At 32.3% G+C, this 24,638-nt stretch overlaps 1 protein-coding gene across 1 annotated transcript in view; it reads left to right on the top strand.

Annotated features, from left to right (window-relative positions):
* EXOC5 (exocyst complex component 5) overlaps positions 1-24,638 on the top strand; it is a 47,851-nt gene that overhangs the window by 13,944 nt on the left and 9,269 nt on the right. The window contains exons 4-14 of the mRNA XM_031952634.1: positions 3,153-3,347; positions 9,087-9,151; positions 9,828-9,856; positions 16,428-16,537; positions 17,203-17,247; positions 17,346-17,486; positions 18,545-18,627; positions 19,641-19,850; positions 21,816-21,963; positions 23,474-23,582; positions 23,947-24,067. Coding sequence (XP_031808494.1) covers positions 3,153-3,347; positions 9,087-9,151; positions 9,828-9,856; positions 16,428-16,537; positions 17,203-17,247; positions 17,346-17,486; positions 18,545-18,627; positions 19,641-19,850; positions 21,816-21,963; positions 23,474-23,582; positions 23,947-24,067 — 1,256 coding nt within the window. The remainder of the gene's footprint in view (positions 1-3,152; positions 3,348-9,086; positions 9,152-9,827; positions 9,857-16,427; positions 16,538-17,202; positions 17,248-17,345; positions 17,487-18,544; positions 18,628-19,640; positions 19,851-21,815; positions 21,964-23,473; positions 23,583-23,946; positions 24,068-24,638) is intronic.

Below are 24,638 nucleotides of genomic sequence, written 5' to 3'. Positions count from 1 at the left end.
AACTAGTAAATTTCTGCCTAAAGTTTAGGGAATATATATTTGGAAAGTTTTTTCCCCCCTTAGTGATAGTCTGATCAGCATAATTTAGAACATAATCAAACTCTTGTATTATCTTCAGGCTAGAGAAGACCTCACAGACCAATTTCATAATTTATCTGGACCTAGCTTAATCTTTGAGATTTTAGAATGGGGCATATCATTTAGCTTTGGGGCCCCAGTTGTGTCTTAAATTTGTTGCAACCTCTTCTTAAGTATTATTAAAAAAATATTAATCTTATATTTTTAGATTTTAAAATCTTCAGTTTTTCTACTACATTATCACATAGCTTTGCTAAAATCAAGGAATAAATATTTAGTCTACCTAAAATAGTGCCCCAAACTTCCAAAGCTGTGCTATTTACATTAATTAAAGCAGGTCTGTGTGTAGTCTCCTTTGCTTTCCCTAGAACCTGGATTTTGCTATGCTGTTTCCCTTTCCATTGCTTCATTGAGAAACTGAGGTAGAGTAGAAACAGTCTTGGAGTCATGGGAGATCTAAATATAAATCCTGCTTTTTGTGCTTAACATGTGTGATTATAGTTGAATGCCTTAACTTTTCTGAGCTTAGTTCCTTCTCTCAGTGTGATTAGCCTGGCTTGAGTCAGGTTAGCCTAGTAGCATAGATTAGGATTTGAAATGAAATAAAAACTCTTAAAACATCTAAAGTTAGCAAAAGGTTTGTTTAATCAGAACAGGGAAAGAATATTCAGTAAAGATACAGCATTGATTCAGTTGAATCTAGCTGCTGCTTCTGTGTTGCTCTCACTGGTTTGCTCAACAGGAATCTTGAGTTGGGAGTAGCTATTGATTCTTTTTGTCTGACTTTTCTGTACCTGGGCCACTAGAAAACTCCATAACCAATCTGAGCCTCAGATTCCTTAGCCAATAGCTTCAATAATCTGTAGGGAGAAACTAACTTAGTTTGTGTGGACTAGGGCCTGGGATATTGCTTCTATTATCCTTCTCTATAGAGAATAATTATACCTGTGGTACTTAACTTACATAAATGTTATAAAATATTTTCTAAAACTTAAAACCCATTTTAATGTTGGCTATTATTGTATTCTTTTCTTTTTTGATGAAAATTGGTAATCATGTTTTTCTCATCTTTTTGATGGGTTTCCATTAAAAAGTCCTGGAACAAGTCACTGTCCTAGTGCTATTCTTTTAATTTTGTTGTTGTCATATATCTTATCTTTTTTCAACATAGTTCAAATAAAAATGGCCTCAGGACAAATTGTTAACTTGATATTATTCTTTTATATACGACTGTGAGATACACCCCTCTCTCCCTCCCCCCCCCTGCCCCCCCCCACAGAAGAGGACAGTAATTTTGTACCAAGGATGTATTTTATTTTAATTTAATTTTAATAATTAATGCACTTTGATTTTTAATTTAATTATTAATGTATTAATCTAAATTTTAATTAATGGATTTTAATTTTATTCAGCTATATAAAAGCAGATATTTTAACTACCTCTGCAGTGATATGCAGAACTTTTCATTTTCAAATGAGAGAGGCTCTCCTGTTTGAATCCAAGACTAACTCTTAAGTTAAAAGGAGTTCAATGAGTGAGAAATAAAAGTGTAACTCTCACCCCTTCCTCCTTGTTTATATAGATTTCTCTCTCTGTCTACTTTCTTCATTCTTTCTTTCCCTATCCTCTGCATGGCTATTTTAAGATCATTAAAACATAACAGAAGTACTCCCAGGCCTTTTGACTAATTAAATTCTCTCTCATATGTTTGTAAGCTGCTTTATCTATTTTTCAATTCTAAAGATTACTCACTCATTTACCTTTTTGTGTTTCTCTTGACTCCTGTGTTTGCATTTCAGAGTTTCCTATACATTAGAATTCCTATAGGAATGCTTGGACGCCTTCTTTTTCATTAAAAAATCAAATTTTTCCCCTTGTAGGATTATGCTCAGTTTTTGTTGGATAGATTATTCTTGGATAGATTATCATATTCTAAGCTCTCTCTCTTTTATGGTGATGACTTCAGAGACATGTGTGATACTTACTGCAGTTCCTTTAGAACTTGAATTCTTTCTTTCTAACAGTTTAATTTAAAAATTCTGAGCTTTGGCTATCTTGAAGTTTTTAGAGGTGAGTGGAAGATTCTTTCCCTGTCTGCTCTCCGCTCTATGGTTCTAAGAGTTCTAGGAAGTTTTCATTTATGATGTCTTGACATATGATACTAGACTCTTTATTTTTTTTTTGCCCTAGCTTTCAGCTACTCCATTATCTTAAATTATTTCTTTTCAATCTCTTTTCAAAGTCACTTATTTTTGCTGTGAGATACCTTGTTTTTCTTTTTCTTTTTTTTTTTTTTTAGTCTCTACTTTGTTTTTAACATTTTTTCATTGTTTTGTGAGATAATTGGATTTTATTTCATTTATATTAATTGTTCAGGACAGTGTGCTACTGGATTCAGCATTATGTGCTATAGGTTCTATTTTGAGATTTTAAACCTGGTGATGACTTTAATGATAGCTTTAGACGAGAGACCTTAACTGAGATCCTGCTCTACCCATGAAATTCAAGTCGTACAACTACTGCTTGCTTCTGAATTTATGCCATTCATGGTACACAGCTTAGGTACCATAGTTCATCCTGTCCTCGACTGCCACCTCTAAGCTCAGGTCCCTTCCTCAACCCTGGATCTGTGACTTAAAACTGGGTAGGGAACAACAGAATGTTCATTTGACATTTATTCCTATACCCTGACAGATCAGGCCTCTCTGTACTCAATCTGGGGCCTTTTGTTGCCTGGTATGCTACCTTTCCTTTGTGGCTATTCCTGGCTAGACCCTGTCTCCACTCCCCATGTTCCTCTTTGTCTCCTTATGCTGACCTGTGCTAAAAAAAATGACTCACTGTGATATTTGTTTTCAATTTCCTAGTCAGAACTTGGTCTAATGCATTTTCCTTGTCTGTTTGGAGGCAGTTGAAGGGAGTTCTGCTATGTTTCTTTTTGATACCTCATCATCTTGCCTCTTGACTCTGGGTTATTTTTAATATAAAATACTTGAAACATTGTTTTTTTTTTTTAATTGTCTAATTGTTTAATAATAACTTCTTTTTTTTTTCTTTTACCCATTTTTTTATAGGTTGCCTTCCAACATTTCCAAGAATTAGATGAGCATATCAGCTATGTAGCAACTAAGGTCTGTCACCTTGGTGACCAGCTGGAGGGGGTAAACACACCACGGCAACGGGCTGTTGAGGCTCAGAAACTGATGAAATACTTTAATGAGTTTCTAGATGGAGAATTGAAGTCTGATGTTTTTAAAAATTCTGAAAAGGTAAGAGCTGTCAGCAGGATAAAGGCAGTTTATTAAACAGCACAGCCCTAATTACAACTTACTGTGACTCTACATGGTGAGATTTCAAACCAGAATGACTGCCTTATGAAAAGTTTTGTTTGGAAGTATAAATCAACACTTGACTGTAGATAGCATTTATATTCAGTAATTCTTAATGGGGTAGTATTGACGTTTTTCATTTGTAAAATTATATGAGATTTTAGAATTGCTAATGTAATCAGTTTTAGAATATAGTTCTTTCCTGTAAACTTCTTCCATACCCCATTTTCCTTTTCCTTTCTCCACTCTCTATTGGCTCTCCTCTGATTGTTTCAGTTTCCTTTGCTGAATCTTCATTCACACCCACTAAGTGTATGTAGGTATTGACTCCTAGGCTCTCTCCTAGAACCTCTTTTGTTTTCTCCCTATGTTCTCTCACTCGATATCAGTAGCTCTCCAAGGTTCAATTATCTTCTCCATACAGATGATTCACAGACCTCTCTCTACACCCAGACCTAATCTCTCACTGAATCTTTATTCCTGCACTACTGACAGCCTGTTGAACATTTCAACCTTGATATTTCTTAGGTGTTTAAATCTCTACATGCCCAAAGCAGAACTCATCCTAAGCTCACCTTACTTTAGAACTTGGCTGTTTTTGTCAGTGGCTCCATCATCTTTCCAGTTACTCCAGTTCATAACTTTAGTATCATCTTACTCATTCTCACTCCTTTGATATATCCAGTCATTTGCCAAATCTTGCTATTTATTTATCTGTAGTATCTCTTTTATTTTTCATTTTCTTTCCATCTTCATAGCTACCACTCTTGTTCAGGCCTTCATCATCTCTTTTGAACTATTATAATTGCCATCTACATGTAGTAAGTATCTGACTCAAATATCTCCCTGCTTCTTCCATAGATCTGCCAAAGTGATTTTTCCTAAAGAATGGGTCTCATCATGTCTCATCTACCCCCGCCTCCCACTCCCCACCTTCTCAACACACAGTCTAAAATTCAGTGACTCCATTACCTTTGGAATTAAATTTATATTCTTAGTATTTAAAATTCTTTATAGTTCTATCTTTTATTTCTAATTATTTAATACATTATTTTCCTCTATGCTAACCATTCTGACCCACTTGCTGTTCCTTGTGTATTATATTCCATCTCCATTCTCTTTTCCTTTGCACTAGCTGGTCTGGATTGCTCTCCTGATCACTAATTTGTGAAATTCCTGGTTTCCCTTTAAGATTTAGCTCAAGCACCAATTCTACCATTCACTGTATTTGGTCTCCTAATGCCTATTAGCTATTTACTTTGTATTTTTCTTACATATTTTCATTTATACTCATTAGAAGGTGAGTTCTCTTAGGATAGGTACTGTTTTTCTTTTTTCTTTCATTCTAAGCAATCAGCATAGTTCCTGGCACATAGTAAATGCTTAATAAATGCTTACTGAAAGAAATTGATTCACTTAATTACTTTGTGCCTCAAAACAACAGGAAATTATACAGAATTATTAAATTGATTTGCCTTTTTTCCCCTTTTGCTTACTTATCTTTGATCGCATCTCCAATTCTTTTTCTCTATTCCTTTATTTCATTTTTATCACTTATTACTTAGCTCTTTTGTCTCTCTTCCCTTCCAACTTTAGACTGCCAGTGGCTGATTGTGTAGGTTGTTTCTAAGTCAGATTGTATCATAATCAGTTATGTTCAAGAGTTCACATATTAGGTTGCCACATACCAGCTAACTTTCCAGCTGTGTTATTTCCTAGGCTGTATACCTGTTACCTCTTAAAAAAAGAGGAAAGAAAAAAAAAATCCTTATAGCTGAAGATGCTGAGATGAGTATAGTTGATATTAGAGAAAACAAAAGGGACAGTTAGGCAACTGCTAACATTATTTCACTTCTCATTTTATTCCTCAACAATTTCTGCCTTTTCAGTCTTATTTTTTCTTGAGCCACTAACTCAAATTAAACTTAGTCTGGCTACTTCTCTTTCTGTTAAAATAAAAATATATAAATTCATCCGCGAGGTGGGGGAATCTATTATATTTTATAGTTTATTGGTATGAATTTGTTTTTTATTTAGATGGTAAGATGTGTTAAGAGTGAAGTGTAACCATTACCATGCTTTATGTTTCTTTGTATGTTGCACATGTGTAGATTTGAGGTAGCATCTTTGCTGTATAGTGTAACAGAACATAGATTTGGATTCAGAAAACCAGGGTTCAAATTTCGGAGCTGCTTCTTGATACCTTTGTGAGAATTCAGGCAAATAAATTATCCTTTCTGTGTCTTAATTTTCAAATCTTTGAAATGAAGCTGTTAATCTAAATTAGAGCTCTACAGTCAAAAGGGACCTCAGAGGCCATCTAGTCTGGCCCTCCCTCCCCCAGTTTACAAAAGCAGTGTTGATGCCATGGCACAGTTATGATTTGCTTAAGGTCATAGGCATAGCAGACATCTGAGGTAAGATTTGAACTCTGGTCCTGTCACTGTTGTTTTGCAGTCTGATACAAAACTTCATAGCTACATTGCAGCTCTAAGTCTGTGATTTTTTTGTCTTTATAAATTCCAGTGCTTTATACTTTAAAGCAATAGTTAGCCAGTAGAACTTAGGTAAAAGCAAGCACAGTTTATTACTTTGCAAGATTCAGCAAGCATACACTGAAAGCAGTATGTTTGCTGATATTTAATATTTAGAGTACTTATCCCTTAAATTATAACAAACTGTTAGGTTGATGATAGTAATGTCAACACAGAAATAATCTAATTTGTGGTTAGTTATACACATTACCCGGTCACATTCAGCTTTAGGTAAATTGTGTCAGTAAATGCTATGTGGTAAATTCTGCTTTTAGTAGCAAGATAAAATAACCAGCATAGAATTTTTAGGAGTGAAGTCAGTCAGTGCCAATATTTGTAGTAATCCATCACTGTGCTGGTCTTATGAAGAAAGCAAGTAATAATGATTCTCAACAGTGTGTTAAAGAATGGTTAACTATGTTGGAGCTAAATCATACTTCCATGAGCAGTGTAAGCATAACTGTTGTTGCTTGTATCCTGTTGTTGCTTGTAGTATCAGGCCCTATATTTGACATTTCTGGTTGCTTATTAGATGTCGTACATATATTCAGTAAAATTCTTAGTTCTCCACAAATGAGAGAAATAACTGTTTTTTTTTTTAAAGAAAAAAGAAAAACAACACAGCCATTAGTAGAACTATTTAATTTCTTAAAGTCATGCTTTTAACATGTTTATTATATGCTAAAATATGCTAGGTGGCACAATGGCTAGTACCAGGCTGGAATCAGGAAGCTTGAGTTCAAATCCAGCCTCAAACACTTACTAGCTGTGTGACCCAGAGCAAATCACTTGCCCCTGTTTATCTCACTTTCTTCATCTGTAAAATGAACTACAAAAGAAAATGGCAAATCACTCCAATACTTTTGCCAAGAAATCCTGAATGCTATCATGAAGAATCAGACACAAATGAAATAACTGAGCAACAACAAAGTAAGTTCATAGTATTATTTGAAAACATAAAAATGAACACGATCTAATTCTCTTTTACTGTCATATGTTATATGTCATTAAGAACAAAAGTCTATTCCTAGATTATTATTTTAGACTCTTTGTCTAAACTTTGTTCAATAATTTGAATAAATGCATACATTTCTTTACCATATTTTGACAGCAATTTTATATGTGTAATTTTTTCCTTAACAGATACTACATTACGCACTTAATAAATTGTAAGACATAGTTCTATCTTATTTGAACAGTTTAGATTGAAATTGGATATGCCAACCATGTATCACCAGAAATATTTTCATAAAACCTATTTATCCAGATGAGATTCATAAACTGAGAATGAACCTGCATTCTTTGAGTGCACTTACTTTGAGTAAATGTGGTCCTATTCCTATGAGATAAAACTACATTGTAGTAAAAAAGCTATTAAAACACACAATTGAAATAATTTCCAAAACAGAGAATTGTAAATGTTTAATTTCCACTCTATCATCCCCCAATTATTATCTTTTGTCACTTGTGTCTAATAAGGTATCTACAGATAAGCCTCTTGTCCAACTTCTCAAAATCTTGGTTCATTATAGTTTTTGTGGGTTTTTAAAAGATAGTTGTTATGAGTTAGAAATGTGGTCATTTGGCCCATTCTAAGAATTACTTTTAAAATCTAATCTAAAACCTTAGGCAGGTAGATTGTTTAATTGGTGGAAGAACAAATGAAACCTGTAAGGCAAGAGTTTCTTTCTTTTTTTTGTGGTGACAATCTGTTGGCAATCTGGTGAAGTCTGTGAACTCCTCAGAATAATGCTTTTAAATGTATAAAATAAAATATACAGGGTTATCAGGGTAACCCAGTTATAGTGAAATACACTTAATATTATATTAAAAATCTCTTTACTAAATTTAGTATCGTGAAGGGTTTTTGTTTTGATTGAAATAGTTATTAGCTTTAATATTTTTAATGTCTAAACTCGTAGGAAAAAATAAATAAGATTTTTAGTGCTTCTATTTTGCATAAGACTTAAACATTGAGATCTAGCTTTTCTTTTGTTTGGTATTTTTTAGATAATCTTTCATTTATTTTTAAAGTATCAACTTGAAATTTTGAATTCACTTATGTATGTTCATTTTTCTTTCACCATGAAGTTATTGGTTAAAATTTTATTCTGTGAGATAGATTTATCAGTTCTTTTAGTCTTCATTCTCAATTACTTACAAATTTTGTTAGGACATTTATGTGTACTTTCATTTTAAACCGTCAGAATTTGTCAGCATGTATGGGAGAGAATACTAAAGAGAAATTCAAGATAAAACCAGAAATTATTCTTGACTTTTACTGTCTGACTACAGATTTTCTGCCATGCCTGAACTATAGAAACTGTGACCAACAGTTATTGAGCCCTTAAAGTTAAATTTTTATAGTAAGATTCACTTATAACATGTACTTTTTTTTTTTTTTACTTTAGTCTCTGTGTAGTTTTTTTTTTTGAGTCATATTCTCTGTTCCCTTTACAAATACACATCCTTTCCCACATACACCCTATTCCTGTGATAAAATCTTTACTAACGTTATGAAAAAGATACTTCCTGTAGAATTAACCTTATTTCTGTGAATTTAATAGAAATGAGGATAAATCTTCAGAATTCTCACAAAAGATACCTATTTCTCTTTGTATTATCTACTAAAATATGACCTATATAAGCCTGATATTACATTAATGCTACATCACATAAATCTTACCCCAGTCATATAAGTACTTTTTACTGCCATTCTCCTTCACTTCCATTCCTGTCTCCCATCTCTTTTCTCATTTCTTCTTCCAACTTATATAAAGAATACTGACCAGCTTATAGATTTCTTCTACTCTTCTCTGGCTTCAGATTCTGTGAGGGCTAATTCAAATGTCTTGGGCTTATCTTCGCTTTGGAAACCCAAGTAAAACCAAAGCTTTCGCCAAATAACCAGCAAAGATTCAAGCTTGGAATGATGAAACTCTGTTGCATGTGTGTATACATAGTTCTAGTTTATCATAATTGTAAGCTTGAATTGTAAATATTTGGTTCCCTAGAAGGCTTTTTTAATGTTGCATTTTGAAAATAATTATAAAGGCATTTTTGTAGAATGGGATTGTATAATGCAAACAGGTAAATTTTTGTTGAAATACATGAATTTTTGTTCTTTTTTTTTTCCCCCCTCCAGATAAAGGAGGCAGCTGACATTATTCAAAAGTTACACCTAATTGCCCAGGAGTTACCTTTTGATAGGTAAGTTTATTTGTCAGAATCCTAATATGGATGTAAGAATTTTTATTATTAACTGTAATTTTTCCTATGTGATTGATTTGTTTTAAACTGATTTAAGAAAGTTAGCTAGGTGGCCCAGTGGATAGAGCACTAGCCCTTAAGTTAGGATGACCTGAGTTCAAATGTGGCCTCAGACACTTAACACTGCCTAACAGTGTGACCCTAGGCATTAAGTCACTTAATCCCAATTGCCTGGGGGGGGGGGGGGGGGGGGAGGAAGGGGAGAGAGACTTATTTAAGAAATAGATTTTAAGATTTCTTATGAACTTATAAAACTATGTAAGTTTTTTTTAAATCCTCTAGAATATTTGAAAGATAAATTTGATCAAAATTTAAGTGTTAATTATAGTTGGGGATTTTCTAGATCTTTTGATCCTCAGTCTTTCTAATTTTATCATTTTTGATACAAAAGATATGTAACACATCTTTCTGTGTGTAGCATATGTGTAATACAGAAAGAACTTCAGTCAGTTTTTTAACAAAATGAGGTAGTTAAAATGAGGACTCATTTCTTCAGTGTTATAATTGAGAATAAATGTAATTCCAATGTTACAAACAGTTCAATAAGTATTTAATTTTCCCAGTCTTAATTTTTAGTGATGCATTAATATTTATCTTTTTTGGTTTTATTTTATAGATTTTCCGAAGTAAAATCAAAAATAGCAAGTAAGTGAAAGTCACTGTTTTTTCTACTTAAAAGCATAGAATTTTAGAAGTTTGAAGAGACATTATAGATCATCTAATCCAGCTCCCTTCAGGAAGCTGAATTACTTAGACCTTCACTGATTGGCACAATTTAAATCCTGGTCTCTAGACTCCCAGGCAAGTACTCTTTCCTCTATCATGCTGTTTATCATAGCAAATTAAAGTATTTTGAAAGTTCTAACTCAGTATTTTCCTGAGGCTAATTGGCTTCTGATGGCTTGATTTTGAGAGATTGAGAGCCAATCCTGGATTTCCAGGATAGCATGTGTTAATGCATTGTTATAATGAGTGCCTGTTTGATCATAAAAGAACAATGAAACTACATGTTTGCTCATAGACTGGAAATAACTGGGAGACAATCCTAATAATCAGGTTCTATTTTTGATAAGTATTGTATCTTGGATCAGTCTTGTGCCGAGTGTTATCAAGTTAGTTTAGCTAGACTTAATTTAACTTCAAGAACATTATTTACCAATGTCACCATATGATTGACTCTGAATTAATTATAATAATATAATAAGTTCGATCTCATTAGTGCCTTTCCTAAAATGTAGTACTCAGACCTGAATATCATATTAGAAGTGATATAGTATCTTTCTGGTTATTATATTTCTGGCAGTGTAATTTAAGATTGCATCATATATTTTAGCTCTCACATTGAAAAATTTCTTGTTGAAAAAAAAAATTGAGCTTTAAGTTCCGTAAATTTCTTTGAAAACTTTTTAATAAACATTAGAGCATATCTTTTCCCATCACATATAAATGCAGTTTTTTTTTTCTTTTAACTTAAGTATGGTACATTTTCATTTCTATTAAATTTCATGTAGTGTGGAGTCAGTCAAATGAGACCTGTATTTAAATCCTGCCTCTTCTTTATTAGCTGTGTAGTCATAGACTACACAGCATTAAGTCATCTTAATGTCTCTGAGTCTCAATTTCTCCTATGAAACAATGATATTACTTTTTATAATTACCTCATAGGGTCATGACAGATATCAAGTGAAATAATAAATATAAATTATTTTGTAAACCATAAAGTGCCATTTAATCATTAGCTTGGTTTAGAGCAGCTAGAAAGGAGGGAACAAGAATTTATAAAGCATTTACTTTGTGTCTAACAATGTATTTTACAAATATTGTTTTATCTAATCCTCACTATAATTCTGTAAGATAGGAACTTTTATAATCCCTGTTTTACAGTGTAGGAAATTTGAGTCAGACAGAGATAAAGTAATGTGCAAGGAGCATATATCTAATAAACATCTGAGCAATATATGAACTTAGGTCTTTTTTCCTTCTATACTTCACTATTTGGTGTCTCCTTTAGTTCATCTTTCTAGCACATTATGTTGTCTTCTAGCTTTGTGTTATCCACAGATTTGATAAACTTGTGTACCTTCATCCAAAAATGTTGAAAAGAACACAGTCAAAAGGAAAGCATTCTGTTAGTTCAGTAGAGGTCTTTTTCCAGGTAAACTTTAAATCAACAGCCATTTTTGAAAAATCATTTGTTTTGTTTATGTTTGTTATATATTTTGTTTATATTTGTTATGTTTACATAAGTACACACCTCTCAACACAGTCTCTGATTTTGAGGGGCATGTAGCAGTGGTGCTTGTGGTGATAGATGACATATGCTGAAATAATTAATATTATTAACATATAATAAGTCAAAGGTGAAGTCTGAGCAAATTGCTATGGGAAATTTGGGAATGGACCAAGGAAAGTGAAGATGAGGAAGGAAGCTAATTGCATATAAGTATATGAAAATAAAGGAACACATGAGTATAGGTAGGAAATTGGAGAGCTGTTGAGTTTCATTGAAAAATACTATAGGGTTGGTAAAATCAACTGGAGCCATTAAGTTGAAAGGGTCTTGAGTGATAGGATTAGGAGTTTGTATCTTCCTTTGTAGTGACTATTAGAGCATAAGTACGTTTTGGAAAGGATTGTCCCATTCCTTATATTTGTATGCGCAGCATTTGCTATATCATCTAGCACACAGGAGGCATTTTTAAAAAAAAATTTTTTTAATAGTATTTTATTTACAGGTTATATGCATGGGTAATTTTACAGCATTGACAATTGCCGAACCTTTTGTTCCAATTTTCCTCCTCCTTCCCCCCACCCCCTCCCCTAGATGGCAGGATGACCAGTAGATATTAAATATATTAAAGTATAAATTAGATACACAATAAGTATACATGACCAAACTGTTATTTTGCTGTACAAAAAGAATCAGACTCTGAAATATTGTACAATTAGCCTATGAAGGAAATCCAAAATGCAGGTGAGCAAAAATACGGGGATTGGGAATTCAATGTAATGGTTCTTAGTCATCTCCCAAAGTTCTTTCTCTGGGCGTAGCTGGTTCAGCTCATTACTGCTCCATTAGAACTGATTTGGTTCATCTCATTGCTGAAGAGGGCCACGTTCATCAGAATTGATCATCATATAATATTGTTGTTGAAGTATATAATGATCTACAGGAGGCATTTTTAATCAATGTTTGTTAAAACTGACCATTCTAGGGGCAGCTGGTGGCTCAGTGGATATAGCACTATTCCTGAAGTCAGAAGGACCTGAGTTCAAATTTGGCCTCAGACACTTTAACACTTCCTAACTGTGTGATCCTGGGCAAGTCACTTAACTCCAATTGCCTCAGCAAAAAAACAACAAACAAACCAAAAAAAAAAAACCTGACGTTCTAGTAGCCAGCTGAAAGTTTTTGAACAGAAGAATGAAGTATTCAACATACTTTAAGAGTATTATTCAGGCAGTGGTTTAAAGATAAATTGATGGAGAGACTAGTGGGAAGATCAGTGAGGAGATTATTGAGATAGTCTAGGTGAGAAAAGATTAGTCTGGTTTCTGTGTTAATGGAAAGAAAGGTGCTAGAGATTATTATTAGGTAGAATCAGTTAGAATTTGCTACTTGATTAGATGTGGGGAATGAATAGGAGAGAAGGGGCAAAGATAATACTGAGATTAAAGATTTCACATTATCAATTGAAATAGATGACTAGAAAGAAAGGCAAGTTTTGCAGGAAAAATAGTGATTTCACTTTGGAGCTTCTTGAGATTAAAATTCTTGTGGTACATTTAGATGGACATTTGAGGATCAAGAAAATGAGACAGGAAAAGAGTATTCTGATGTCGGAGGAGGAAACATAATTAAATGTATCCTTTTCATTCTCATTTACTTTTATCCAAATCTTTCTGTAAATTCTCTACAAATTATGCTGGGTACCTTTTTCACATTATGGTTCCAGGGGGTCCATGTGGGTGTTCTGTCAATTAGTTTACACTCTCTCTACAAGAGGCCCAACTCCTCTCTGATGATATCCTTAATTCTTATTTTTTTCTTTTTTTCGGTTCTTCATTGGTAATATGCCTACAGGCACCTACTATGTGCTAACCCAATGCTTTTTGGATGCCGTTAGTTCTTCAGAGCGTAGCTTGTGGCGTTGCAGATATTCAAGTGGATCTGTGCTCTCCTTTACTTGGAAGTTCCTTCTACTGATGTAGACAGCAGCACATCCTATAGGATTTTGGTCCATGTTTTCCCCAGAAGTTTGCCTGATGGTCTACCCAACATTTTGAAGCTTTTCCTTATTTTTTTAATCACCTTTTCAAGTGAACCAGATGAGTGTTCTGGCTACTCACCTATCATCCTTTACTCTTGTCACATGACCAGCCCCTCTTTTCTTCTTGTCATAAAGTTTTTTGACGATTTCCTTTACTCTTATTCCTCTTCCAAATTCTTCATTAGTTATTTGTTGCTCCCTGTCCTCTCCCAAAATACATTTCTCTATTGCTTTATCTATGATACTCATTTTTTTGTTTTTTGGAAACATGGTATTACACATAGCAACACTGATTAAAAAAAAAAAAGATATTAGTACTGAAAAGATGGGCTTTTGCTTTCATGGAAACCTTGGAGTCAGTAAAGAACTTTTCATATTTTGGATAGCACATATTTTGGGTAGCATTCCTTCCACTTTGTCCATGCATGGCCAGCTCTACTTTGTCATATATATATATATATATATGCCATTAGACTCTGTGTGTCCTCTATCCAAATCTCTATCCAAATACTTGTTGAAATATACTTCATCTATTTAGTCATTCCTGTGTAGATGGACAGGCCAAATTCTTTGAATAATTATGTATCTCTTGTTCCAGGGCTTAAAGTCAACAGTGTTCAACACAGACAGTAGCATTTGTAGGTTCTCATTTTTTTGATTTGGACTTTATGCTGCTTCTTCTCCCACAAACCCCTTTGGCAAGCATGCTTTCTGATTTATGTTTTCATAGACATTTATCAGTAAACCATAGAAAAATAGTTATTGCTGCTGTTAAAATTTTTAGTTATCTTTTGTGATTTTAATATATACTTTTGTTAGAGGAGGGCCTTTAAATTGGTGTTTTGTTTTATTGAATAAGTTACTTTTTTTATATCAACAAACAAAAAACCTAATGGATTTTTCTGGTCTTTACAATTTTCAAACTGTTGAATGACTATAAAGACTTGGTCCTCTATAGAATATCATTCAGGAAAAGGTGTCTTGTTCCTTTCTTTATACTTCTCATCACATATTGATGCATGTGTAGATTTTTTTTTTTTAAATCCAGACTAGTGATTTAATATGCTTACTTTTCCAGGGGTCCAGTTCCCTATTAGCCGAATATGTTCTATTATCTCCATTCTGAAGATTATTCTCCTTTGTAAAGAACACAGCTAAAATTGGAGTTGGTTCCTTCCCACAATTATTCATTACAGTTTTGTATACACTGCAAGCAAGGGTGCTATCATCCTTTTTTGATCTTGCTCTTAATTCCAACATGACCAAAACAAACAAACACAAAATCCTCTTTGTTCATAGCTTTTATTGCCAGTCTCAGCTTCTCTGACTCTTTTGTTACAGAACTATAATACTTTTTTGTATTCATTCTCAGTTACTTGCCCTGGATTCTGTCATTTGTTCATTTTCTTTCTGAATCTGAGTTTGTTCATTAACTCTCTTGCAACATTTGTGTCTTTAAACAACTTTGTTCTTTTTTTCCCCCTTTCTTCCTAATTTTTTATTTTGTCCTTTGATTTTCATTTTTGATGACTTCTCAGTGTTCTTGTGCCACTTTCCCTTTTATTTAAAATGTGAGGCCATTCAGCCCTACCTTGGATTGCTTTAAAAATTACCATGCTAGACTACATATCTGATCATGCATATCTGGTGTCCCTTACTTACCTGTAGCAACTCTATATTAATGTGGTCAACAACTGGCAAAGTTCCTGTCATTTCCATGTCTCCAAGCAATACATCCTTGTGCAGCATCAGGTCCAGAATAGTAGTTTTATTTGTTGCTTCCTGCTCCTTTGGAAATATTAAATTTCGTAAAGCCAATCAAAAATTTGTTAGATGTTCTACTTTTAGCAGAAAGGGATGCCTCATAGATATCCAGTTTTTTCAACACAATAATATTAATTTCATTTCAGCAAACATTTATGCAGTTTCTGTCAGCTTTTAAATTTGCTTCTGAAATTTTTAGTTAGGTGGTCTGTGGTCTGTAATGGTTATTACCACAATAGCACTTCTGTTTTTCCCTTTTTTCATCTTCATTTAAAAACTCTCCACTGGCTTCCTTCCTCAGGTTTCCTATATTTAAATAGGTTAGAATAATTTTGTGTACAATTCCACTTTGCCTCCTTTTTATTTAATCTTTTTTGGTTGAACAGTATAAACCTGTCCTGCTGTATTCTAGACATGAAAGAAAAATCAATGATATATATACTTTTGGGATTTTGCTTTCTTGTTGTAAAAGCTTTTCACCATTTTTTGTTTATTTCTCACGTGCTGAAAATTGTCATATTAACTACGAAGGCAAGACTATTCTTTCTCCTTTTCCTGGTTATGGTATCTTATAAATTAATGAATATTTGTATTTTATTTTTCCTCTTCTGTCTTCTTTTACCTGCCATGCAGCTAGATCTAGGTATTTTACTACTTCTTCTTCCCTTTTCTAGTTTTAAAGAAAGCCTTTTTGATCAGATTTATTAGTGTTCAGACCAATATACCATTTTCTTCTTGTTTCAGACAGAAGGCCTCCATCTCTCATTCCTTTTCTTTCTCTCTCTCTCTCTCTCTCTCTCTCTCTCTTTCTCTCTCTCTTTCTCTCTCTCCTCTTTCTGTCAAGGTTGTGATAAACCCTCTTGCCATGGATTTATCATGTAGAATTAATGCAGGAGGAGCATGAATAAGAGGGGTGCAATTGTTAGTCTTTGTGTTATTATGTTTTACTACAATTGATTTGAGGAAAATCATTGACTTTAAAACATCAGTGGTAGACACACTCATTTTACACAGCTCTTATTTCATATGCCCCATACTTCTTTTTCTATTCTCCAATTTTTGTGGTATTTATTAAAATAGGGATATATCTGTCTTCACTATTACTCTTAAGAAGTTCATATACTTAAATATTTGCACATGACTTACTTAAGAAAAGCTGAATTTTTTTCCCCCCTGTTTAGGTAAGTACCATGATTTAGAATGTCAGCTTATTCAAGAGTTTACCAATGCTCAAAAAAGGGGTGAAATCTCCAGAATGAGAGAAGTGGCAGCAGTTTTACTTCACTTTAAGGTAAATACTTAAATTAAAACAACAACAACAAAACCTTTCTGAAGTCTTTCATTTCTTTTAATCATAAAACATTTCTTTTTCATATGCTGGTTTTTCTCATTTAAGCTGTAAGTGCTTCAGAATTATCATTTCAAATTCTTAGTGATTTGAGAATATATGCTATGTATCTTGCAGGCACCAAGAGATAGTAAATTACTGTTTTAAAAACCTGTGATCAAATATTTCTTAATTTCTCTGTACATATGATGATTGCTGTAGGCAAAAGTCATAATGAATTCCAGGGACATGCAAGTTTAAGAATGACTATATGGATAGAAATCATGTTTTCAAATGTCAGGGCCTAAATTTTAAGACCAATTTCTTTATAATAAATTAGCGAATAGAACTTAATGTTTTGAAATTTAGAAAAGAAAGGAAAGAGGTACCAAGCGTGCATATCATCAACCCATCATCCTCTCCTTTTTTGCGTTGGTATTCTTGTTTGGTGGGTAGATTGAGAGGCTAGTTTGGGGTTGATTTTTGTAAAATGTTAGAATATTTAGGGTTAATGAGTACCAGGAACATAGTTTTATAATAGAGCCCTTTCCTGTATGAAATTTTATGTAAATTTTATAAAAATTCATCTTGCTCATATATCATAATTTCTGTAATTTTTTTTCCCTTAGGGTTATTCTCACTGTGTTGATGTATATATAAAGCAATGTCAAGAGGTAATATAGGGATTTTTAAATTTTTATTTTGTACTATTATATATTAATTGGTGCTCTTTAAAAATATGTAAAACTTATTAATTTGCTCTACTTTTTAGAATGCTAATTTGAGAAGTGATATATTTGAAGATACAGCAATACTCTGCCAACGTGTAAATAAGCAAGTTGGAGATATTTTTAGTAGTCCAGAAACAGTACTGGCCAAACTTATACAAAATGTGTTTGAAATCAAATTACAGGTAATTTTTTTAACGCTGATAAGCTAAATAGTCTTTTAACTATTAAGTGTATGAGAGGAGAAATATTTTCTGATTCAAAATATTGTAACTTATGAATGTTAAGCGTACTGGAGATCATTCTCAGATCTAGTCACCTCCTACTTAATTAGAAAAAAAATACCACAGTCATTCTACTATAAAAGTACACTGTCACTAAAAAATATCCATTGAATTGTTTTCTAGTAGTGAATATGGATTGTTGTTTTACTTTCATAGCCAGTATTGGCTCTATGAGAAGTGGGAAACTGGAATTGTAATATGGTTCTTGACCAGAGCTTTTCTCAATGTGAAATTAACAACTCTGAGAACTGAATTTATGATCTTGATCTAATTAACACCGTACTTTATTTGGATCAGTCAATGCTGATTTGTAAAAACTGGTGTATTTTATCAAGCAGTGTAAATTGTTTTAAAATGAAAGGTGTATCATTGAATTCTTAGTGTTTCTAAAATCATCAAAGGTATAGCAGATTAAGATTTTAATAAAATTGAAATATTGAAAATTTTGAAAAAAAATTCAAAATCATATTGTTGCTTATTTTTTATAATCAGTTACTTTCCTATATAACTATTTTGTGTTTTTGAGTAAGGAAGAAAGTTAAGCACATTAGTAATGTTTAAGAAGAAATGATCTTAAAGAAATTACCATATTGGCTAATGTGGAAATGTATTTTTCATGACTGCCCATGTATAATCTATACCAAATTGCTTGTCTTCTCAAGGAAGGGGATGGGAAGAAAAAAATAATTTGAAACTAAAATTTTTTTTAAAAAGTAATAAAAAAGATAGTTGTTTAACCTATAGCAGATTTCTTGCTTTCTGGGGAGGCGAGGAGGAAGAGGTAAGAGGAAGGAAAAAAATTTGGAACACAAGAATCTTAAAAAATGAATGTTGGAAACTATTTTTATGTGTATTTGGAAAAATAAAATACTATTGAGCAGGAGTAAAAAAAGAAGAAATTGCCATAAATGTACATTTTAAATCTAGATTTCTATGTGTATCAATTTTTTTTTTTCTAGAGTTTTGTGAAAGACCAGTTAGAAGAATGTAGGAAGTCTGATGCAGAACAGTATCTTAAAAATCTGTATGATCTTTACACAAGGTATATATATATATATATATATATATAAATCTCTATACTGTTTTATAATATAAAGGGATTGTGGGTATTGTCATGAGAGCAATCCATGGAAACTTGATTTAAGTAAATTGGGAAGTAGCAGTGTTATTTACTATTTTTTAAAGCAGTTGATAGTAGTATTAAAAGGGGTTGGGGGAAGAGATCTTATTATTATTCATATTCATATAAAATATGAGATTTTATCCCCTAATTTATGTGGAAGATGCTTTAAGCCTTTTAAAAAACACTTTGCTACATGTCTTTGAAAAGTATGTTGTAAATTAGAATCTTTAAAGTTGAATAAGTGTCATTTATGGTAAAGGACAGTCTTAGGACTGGTTACAAAAAATTTCTCCTCTTTTATTATTAGGGTCATTCATGATAAGTGAAGCTTTGTTTAGAATACTTGTTAAATATTTTCTTCTCATGAAAATTCCATGTATGGAAGTTCTCTAAAAGTAACTGTTCAGAAATTCTGTTTTCACTATTAACTGTAATTTCTGCAATAGACAGAAAAATGCCCATTCATGAGATGGATCAAATAGGAAGAAGAGAAAGCAACTTAAGAGGCAATTAGAAGAAGGCTGAAAAAGAAGGCAGGGGGAGAATCCCTAAGCAACATGGAATTAGCCCCTTGATTGGAGTCTTTTTAGTATTTGTCCTGGGTGTCATAATATATAGAACAACTAAATGATATCTATCACATCATTCTCCCTATTCTGAGTCCCTTTTAGTACAGTTTCTGGCTTTCTAATTTCATTCTTAGCGATCATAACAATTGCTAGTGGCAAATTATATTTGATAGTCCATCCTACCTCTAGTGCAACCCCTTACATATTACCCAATCTACCCCATCCAGCTCTAAGAAGTGCTAGTCTGAAATAATTATCAAAATTAGTTGTAGAAATATACATACTAAATATAGATACTCCTTACTTTGGCTACTATATCCAAACATACGTTAATCTTTTTTTCCTTCCTCCCTCTATGAAAAGAACTACCAATCTTTCCAGCAAGTTGATGGAGTTTAACTTAGGTACTGATAAACAGACTTTCTTGTCTAAGCTTATCAAATGCATTTTCATTTCCTATTTGGAGAACTATATTGAGGTGGAGATTGGTTATTTGAAAAGCAGAAGTGCTATGATCCTACAACGTTATTATGATTCAAAAAATCATCAGAAGAGATCCATTGGCACAGGAGGGTAAGTTTCAAAATGAATTTTATACAAGCAAAGAAAATTTTGGGGGGAACTAAGGCTATAATTTTTATTAGTATAGAATTTTTCTGCTGAAAAAATTATCAATGCAAGTTGACCCTTCTTTCTGCAACTTATGGTATTAAACAATTGCCCAGGACATTGAAAAGTTAAGTGATTTGCCCAGAGTCATACAGCCAGTAAGTATCTAAGGCAAGGCTTGATCCCAGATCTTTCTGACACTAAAGGTACCTCTCTATTTTACTCTGTTGGCTTGTCAACTTATATTTGAGCAAAAACAGGTTTCTAAATAATATTAATGCATTTAAAACATGTGGAACAGAATTTTTTTTTAACACTGATTTGTATATACTAGTCAGCTAATAAAATCTTTTGAAATGTAATATTTGTATTCCTAGATGACAGTCATCTCCTGATAGTGAATTTTCTGATAATGAGCTTTATTAAATATAAGTAGATTAGTCCTAAGATTATAGATGCCACGTCCTTGTTAGACTTGTTACTAAAGAGCCTTTTCTGCCATAGTTGGTACCGACCTAGAGATTTTTGGCTTTTCAGTCATTTCTCTAGTTCATGATGAGGCATCAAACAGGAATGATCAGTGCACAGCCATAAACATAATGAATGCATAATTAATGTATGTTGAATTGAATTAATCTTCAGAAATTTCTTATGCCAAATGTGGTCTTCATGTTGATAAGATTTGTAATGACATTTGGGCATAAAATTGCTGTGTAGATATAATAGGTACTATAGTAGACCTGCAGTCACTGCTAGATTATTATAGAAAAAATGGTTTTGTATAAACTTTAGAATTACAGCAATGACTAACTTGTCTGACAGTCTAATCTACCTGAAAAATAATCTGAAGCCTAACCCTTCTTTATCACAACTCTGACCTAGGCTACAACTATAACAACTCCTTTTCACTAGACTCCTTATCAGGACTACTCCCTTCCACTAATAATTCTTGCCAGCCAAAAACATCTAGTTCATGAACCTTTAACACAATTTTCCCCTGAAATCCAGGGGAAAAAGCAAAAAAAAAAAAAAAAAAAAAAAAAAGAATTTGATTATGCAAACTAGTTGTTAAAGCTTATATAGTTTATTCATAAAAGAAATTCTTACTCAGTAGTTTTTAATTTTAACATTTATAATGTAAAGTTTTACTATTTACTTTTTATGTAATATATTTAATAAAATTGATCATCTTACTTCCCAACACATAATAGATTAGAAATATGTATATCTTAGAAATGTGTATTCATCAGGAGATGGTATAAACAGGGACATTGACAATAAGAATAAAGGACCGCTGATACTTTTAAAGAGCCAAAGATGAAACAGAAAATTAAGAAGAAATATAAAATGAAGATATTCAGCCACGAGGCTTTTCTTTTTCTCAGTAGCCCCTAAGGCATCATTTTATCACTATCATAATCGGAGATAAGGATGAATTGTGACTAATATATAAGATAGATAGATAGATAGATGTGATAATAATAATATATAAGAAAACAGAGAAGTTTAATAACACATTTTTTAGAAAGGTCTGAATAGTCAAATATAATGTGTTTATATATTGTCATATATATAAACAAATATAGTCAAAATAATCAAAATAAGTTTGAGAACTTAAACACACTGTTGGCTGGAAATATGCTTATATAGAGTAGCTCATTCCCCAGAGATGATTAATCATTGAGGTGTTATATGGTTATAATACCAGAATTTTAGAATGGAAGGGGTCTTAAGAGAACACCTTTTTACATGCTTTTAAATTACAGATAAGGAAATGGAACTAATCATGCAACTACTTCCTAGAAGAATCGGAAGTAAGAGTCTAAGGCTTTTCACTCCCCGCATACTTACTTTATAGCATATTAATTATAGTTTTAAATTTAAAATCTTTGTCTAATGAAAACATTTTTATTTTATATGGAATTCTAGTATTCAAGATCTGAAAGAGAGAATCAGGCTACGAACCAATTTACCACTTGGGCCCAGTATTGATACTCATGGTGAAACCTTCCTTTCCCAAGAAGTGGTAGTTAATCTTTTACAGGAAACTAAGCAAGCCTTTGAAAGATGTCATAGGGTAAGAATGATTGCAGATTAATTTTGTACATATTATACTTAAGTGGCTCCTTTAGCTCCTTGGGTATGGATACTTGCTCTTTTGATGTAGCCATTTGCACCTTCTCACTTGGTGCAAGTCTTTCACAGGTTCTTCTGTAAATATTGAATCTTTAATGATCTAGTCTACATTCTGAAGATCTTCTTTTATAGGTCATTTAACATTGATTCCATAGATGCCATTGCAGCTCTAGAGCTGTATTTGTAATTTTTTCATTCTTTCCAATTGCATACTTCCTTGATATATTCAAGCCACTTCTTGCGCCCTAATCACTTGTTATATCCTATATAACCCACTGACAATCAGTGTATTTCTCTCCACTTCCTTTTGTCACCCATAATTTTCTTTGCAAGCAGAGATACAGAAGGCCACATAAGTAGCTCTGTTCTCAAATACAGAAAAAAATGTTTCCTTTAATCCTGAAGACAAATTGTAACATTGTTTTAGAGAATAACATTAATGGTAAATGCTTTAGGATTTTACATTATAGGACATTTCTTACAAAATTTTAACTGAAACTTTTAAAACAAACATTTTAAAAATAATTCTTTCCTTAGTGCTTCGGCACATAATAAAAACTTACACACACATTTGTGTCTAATGCTAACTATCTCTAGGATGGGAGGGGATGAGGAAGAGATGGGAGAAAATAAAGGGAAAAAGTTCCATGATAATTGTATCATATATTTAAAAGGAATAGCAAGTCATACATAATACATTTGCGGTTCCGTGTACAATTTTTTTTTTCCTGTTCTACTCTGTTATGGAAATGTTTATTTTTTTTTTTAAGCACAGAAAATGACAATTTAAAAAATTAATAAATGTTTGAATTAAATATAAAATTAAGATGTGAATGAAGTAATTAAAAGATGACTTTGTCATAAAGAAGATTAACCTTTAATTTTGGTTGGAATTGAGGACATGGAATACTGAAGTATTTTCATCTTTTTTGATATTGGCCTTCTCTCTTTCTTCACATGTAACATCCCATGTCCCACCTCTGTTTTTTCATTGGCTCTCCATTCCATCCAGAGTGAGGTCTCTCCTTATCTCATCTTCATAAAGTCTCTGTCTTTAATATGAAACTTAGACACCATCCTTGATGTGGAACTTTTTTTTACTTTTCCCCTGAACTGCTAATGACTTTTCCCTCCCAAAATAGCATGTATTTAAGTAGTTTGTATATAGTTCTACTTAGTCATTTTATATTTATTCTGTTTGTTTATATATCTACTTAGGGAATGTTTCTTTTTTTTTTTTTTCTTCTATTTTCCACTGTTTAACACAGCATTTTTGCATATGATAAGTGCTTAGTAAATGTGTGGATTGATAAGTTATAGGCATTAATTCTGGATAAACATTCATATTCTATAAAGAGAGAGGCTAAAAATCTTAAGATAAATATAGACCTTTTTATCAAGTTCTGATTCTGATATGGATATATATATATATTTTTTTTTGTTTTCAAAAGCTTTCTGATCCATCTGATTTGCCAAGGAATGCCTTTAGAATTTTTACTGTTCTTGTGGAATTTTTGTGTATTGAGCATATTGATTATGCCTTGGAAACAGGACTTGCTGGTAAGTACAGTATCTTCTCTTAATGTATACATATTAGTGGATAAAGTATTAAAAGTACTAGACATTTATGTATATAGAATCTATATTTTTAGACTTAAATGATGCAGTATACTGAAATCTGTTTTTAAGAAATAGTCATCAAAACTGCATAACTTTAAAAATCATTAGTGTAAGATTAATCTGAAATGTCTTGTTATAAAATGATTGTGATTTTAATATTAATTTCTGTGTTATCTTTAAAAGATGATTTACTATTTCTTAATACTATTTATTGATCAACTGACTAATCAGATAAATTCATCATGGTGCAAGATATTAATTTCTTTTAATAGCTGATTTTAATATACATTCACTTACATTTTAGGAATTCCTTCTTCAGATTCTAAAAATGCAAATCTCTACTTTTTGGATGTTGTGCAACAAGCCAATACTATTTTTCACCTTTTTGACAAGCAATTTAATGATCACCTTATGCCACTGATAAGGTTAGTCAAATCTTTTAATTCATATTAGTGATGGTTTACTCTGATGAGTTGAATTATTTTTACAAAGATAAGGTGGCTAGCTCTCCATCTTGATCTTGTGAATACAGATATATTTGCTTAGCTATAGTTTCATAGCTAAGCTACTCTCCCATATTGTCACATCTTATCATCAGCTTCCTAAAAAAGTGTTTCCTACTGAGTAACCAGAAGAAATTTCAAAATCATCATATCTAAAACAAAATTCATTTCTTCTGAAACCTACCTCTCTTCCTAATTTTACTATTTCCATCAAGGCTACCACATCTGTTACCACATACACAATCCTAGCCTCTCCTTCTAGACAAAAAGTCTTGGTGAAGTTTTAAACTACTAAACCTTAAAATTTTTGCTAAGACTTTTATACGTCCTATATTTAACCATTTCAATTACACATTATACTCTTGAATTATTCATTCCCTTTCCCTATTGTTCTTCACTTGCCAAAACTAAGTCTTGGATTACTCCTGCCATCTGCTGCTGATTGGAGCTGGAAAAAGTAAAATGTTTTTGACTAAGTTCATAATTTATATGT

The sequence above is a fragment of the Sarcophilus harrisii genome, chromosome 2 (assembly GCF_902635505.1).
Source record: "Sarcophilus harrisii chromosome 2, mSarHar1.11, whole genome shotgun sequence".
In the NCBI taxonomy this organism is placed as follows: domain Eukaryota; kingdom Metazoa; phylum Chordata; class Mammalia; order Dasyuromorphia; family Dasyuridae; genus Sarcophilus; species Sarcophilus harrisii.
This window is presented reverse-complemented; position numbering and strand designations above follow the sequence as displayed.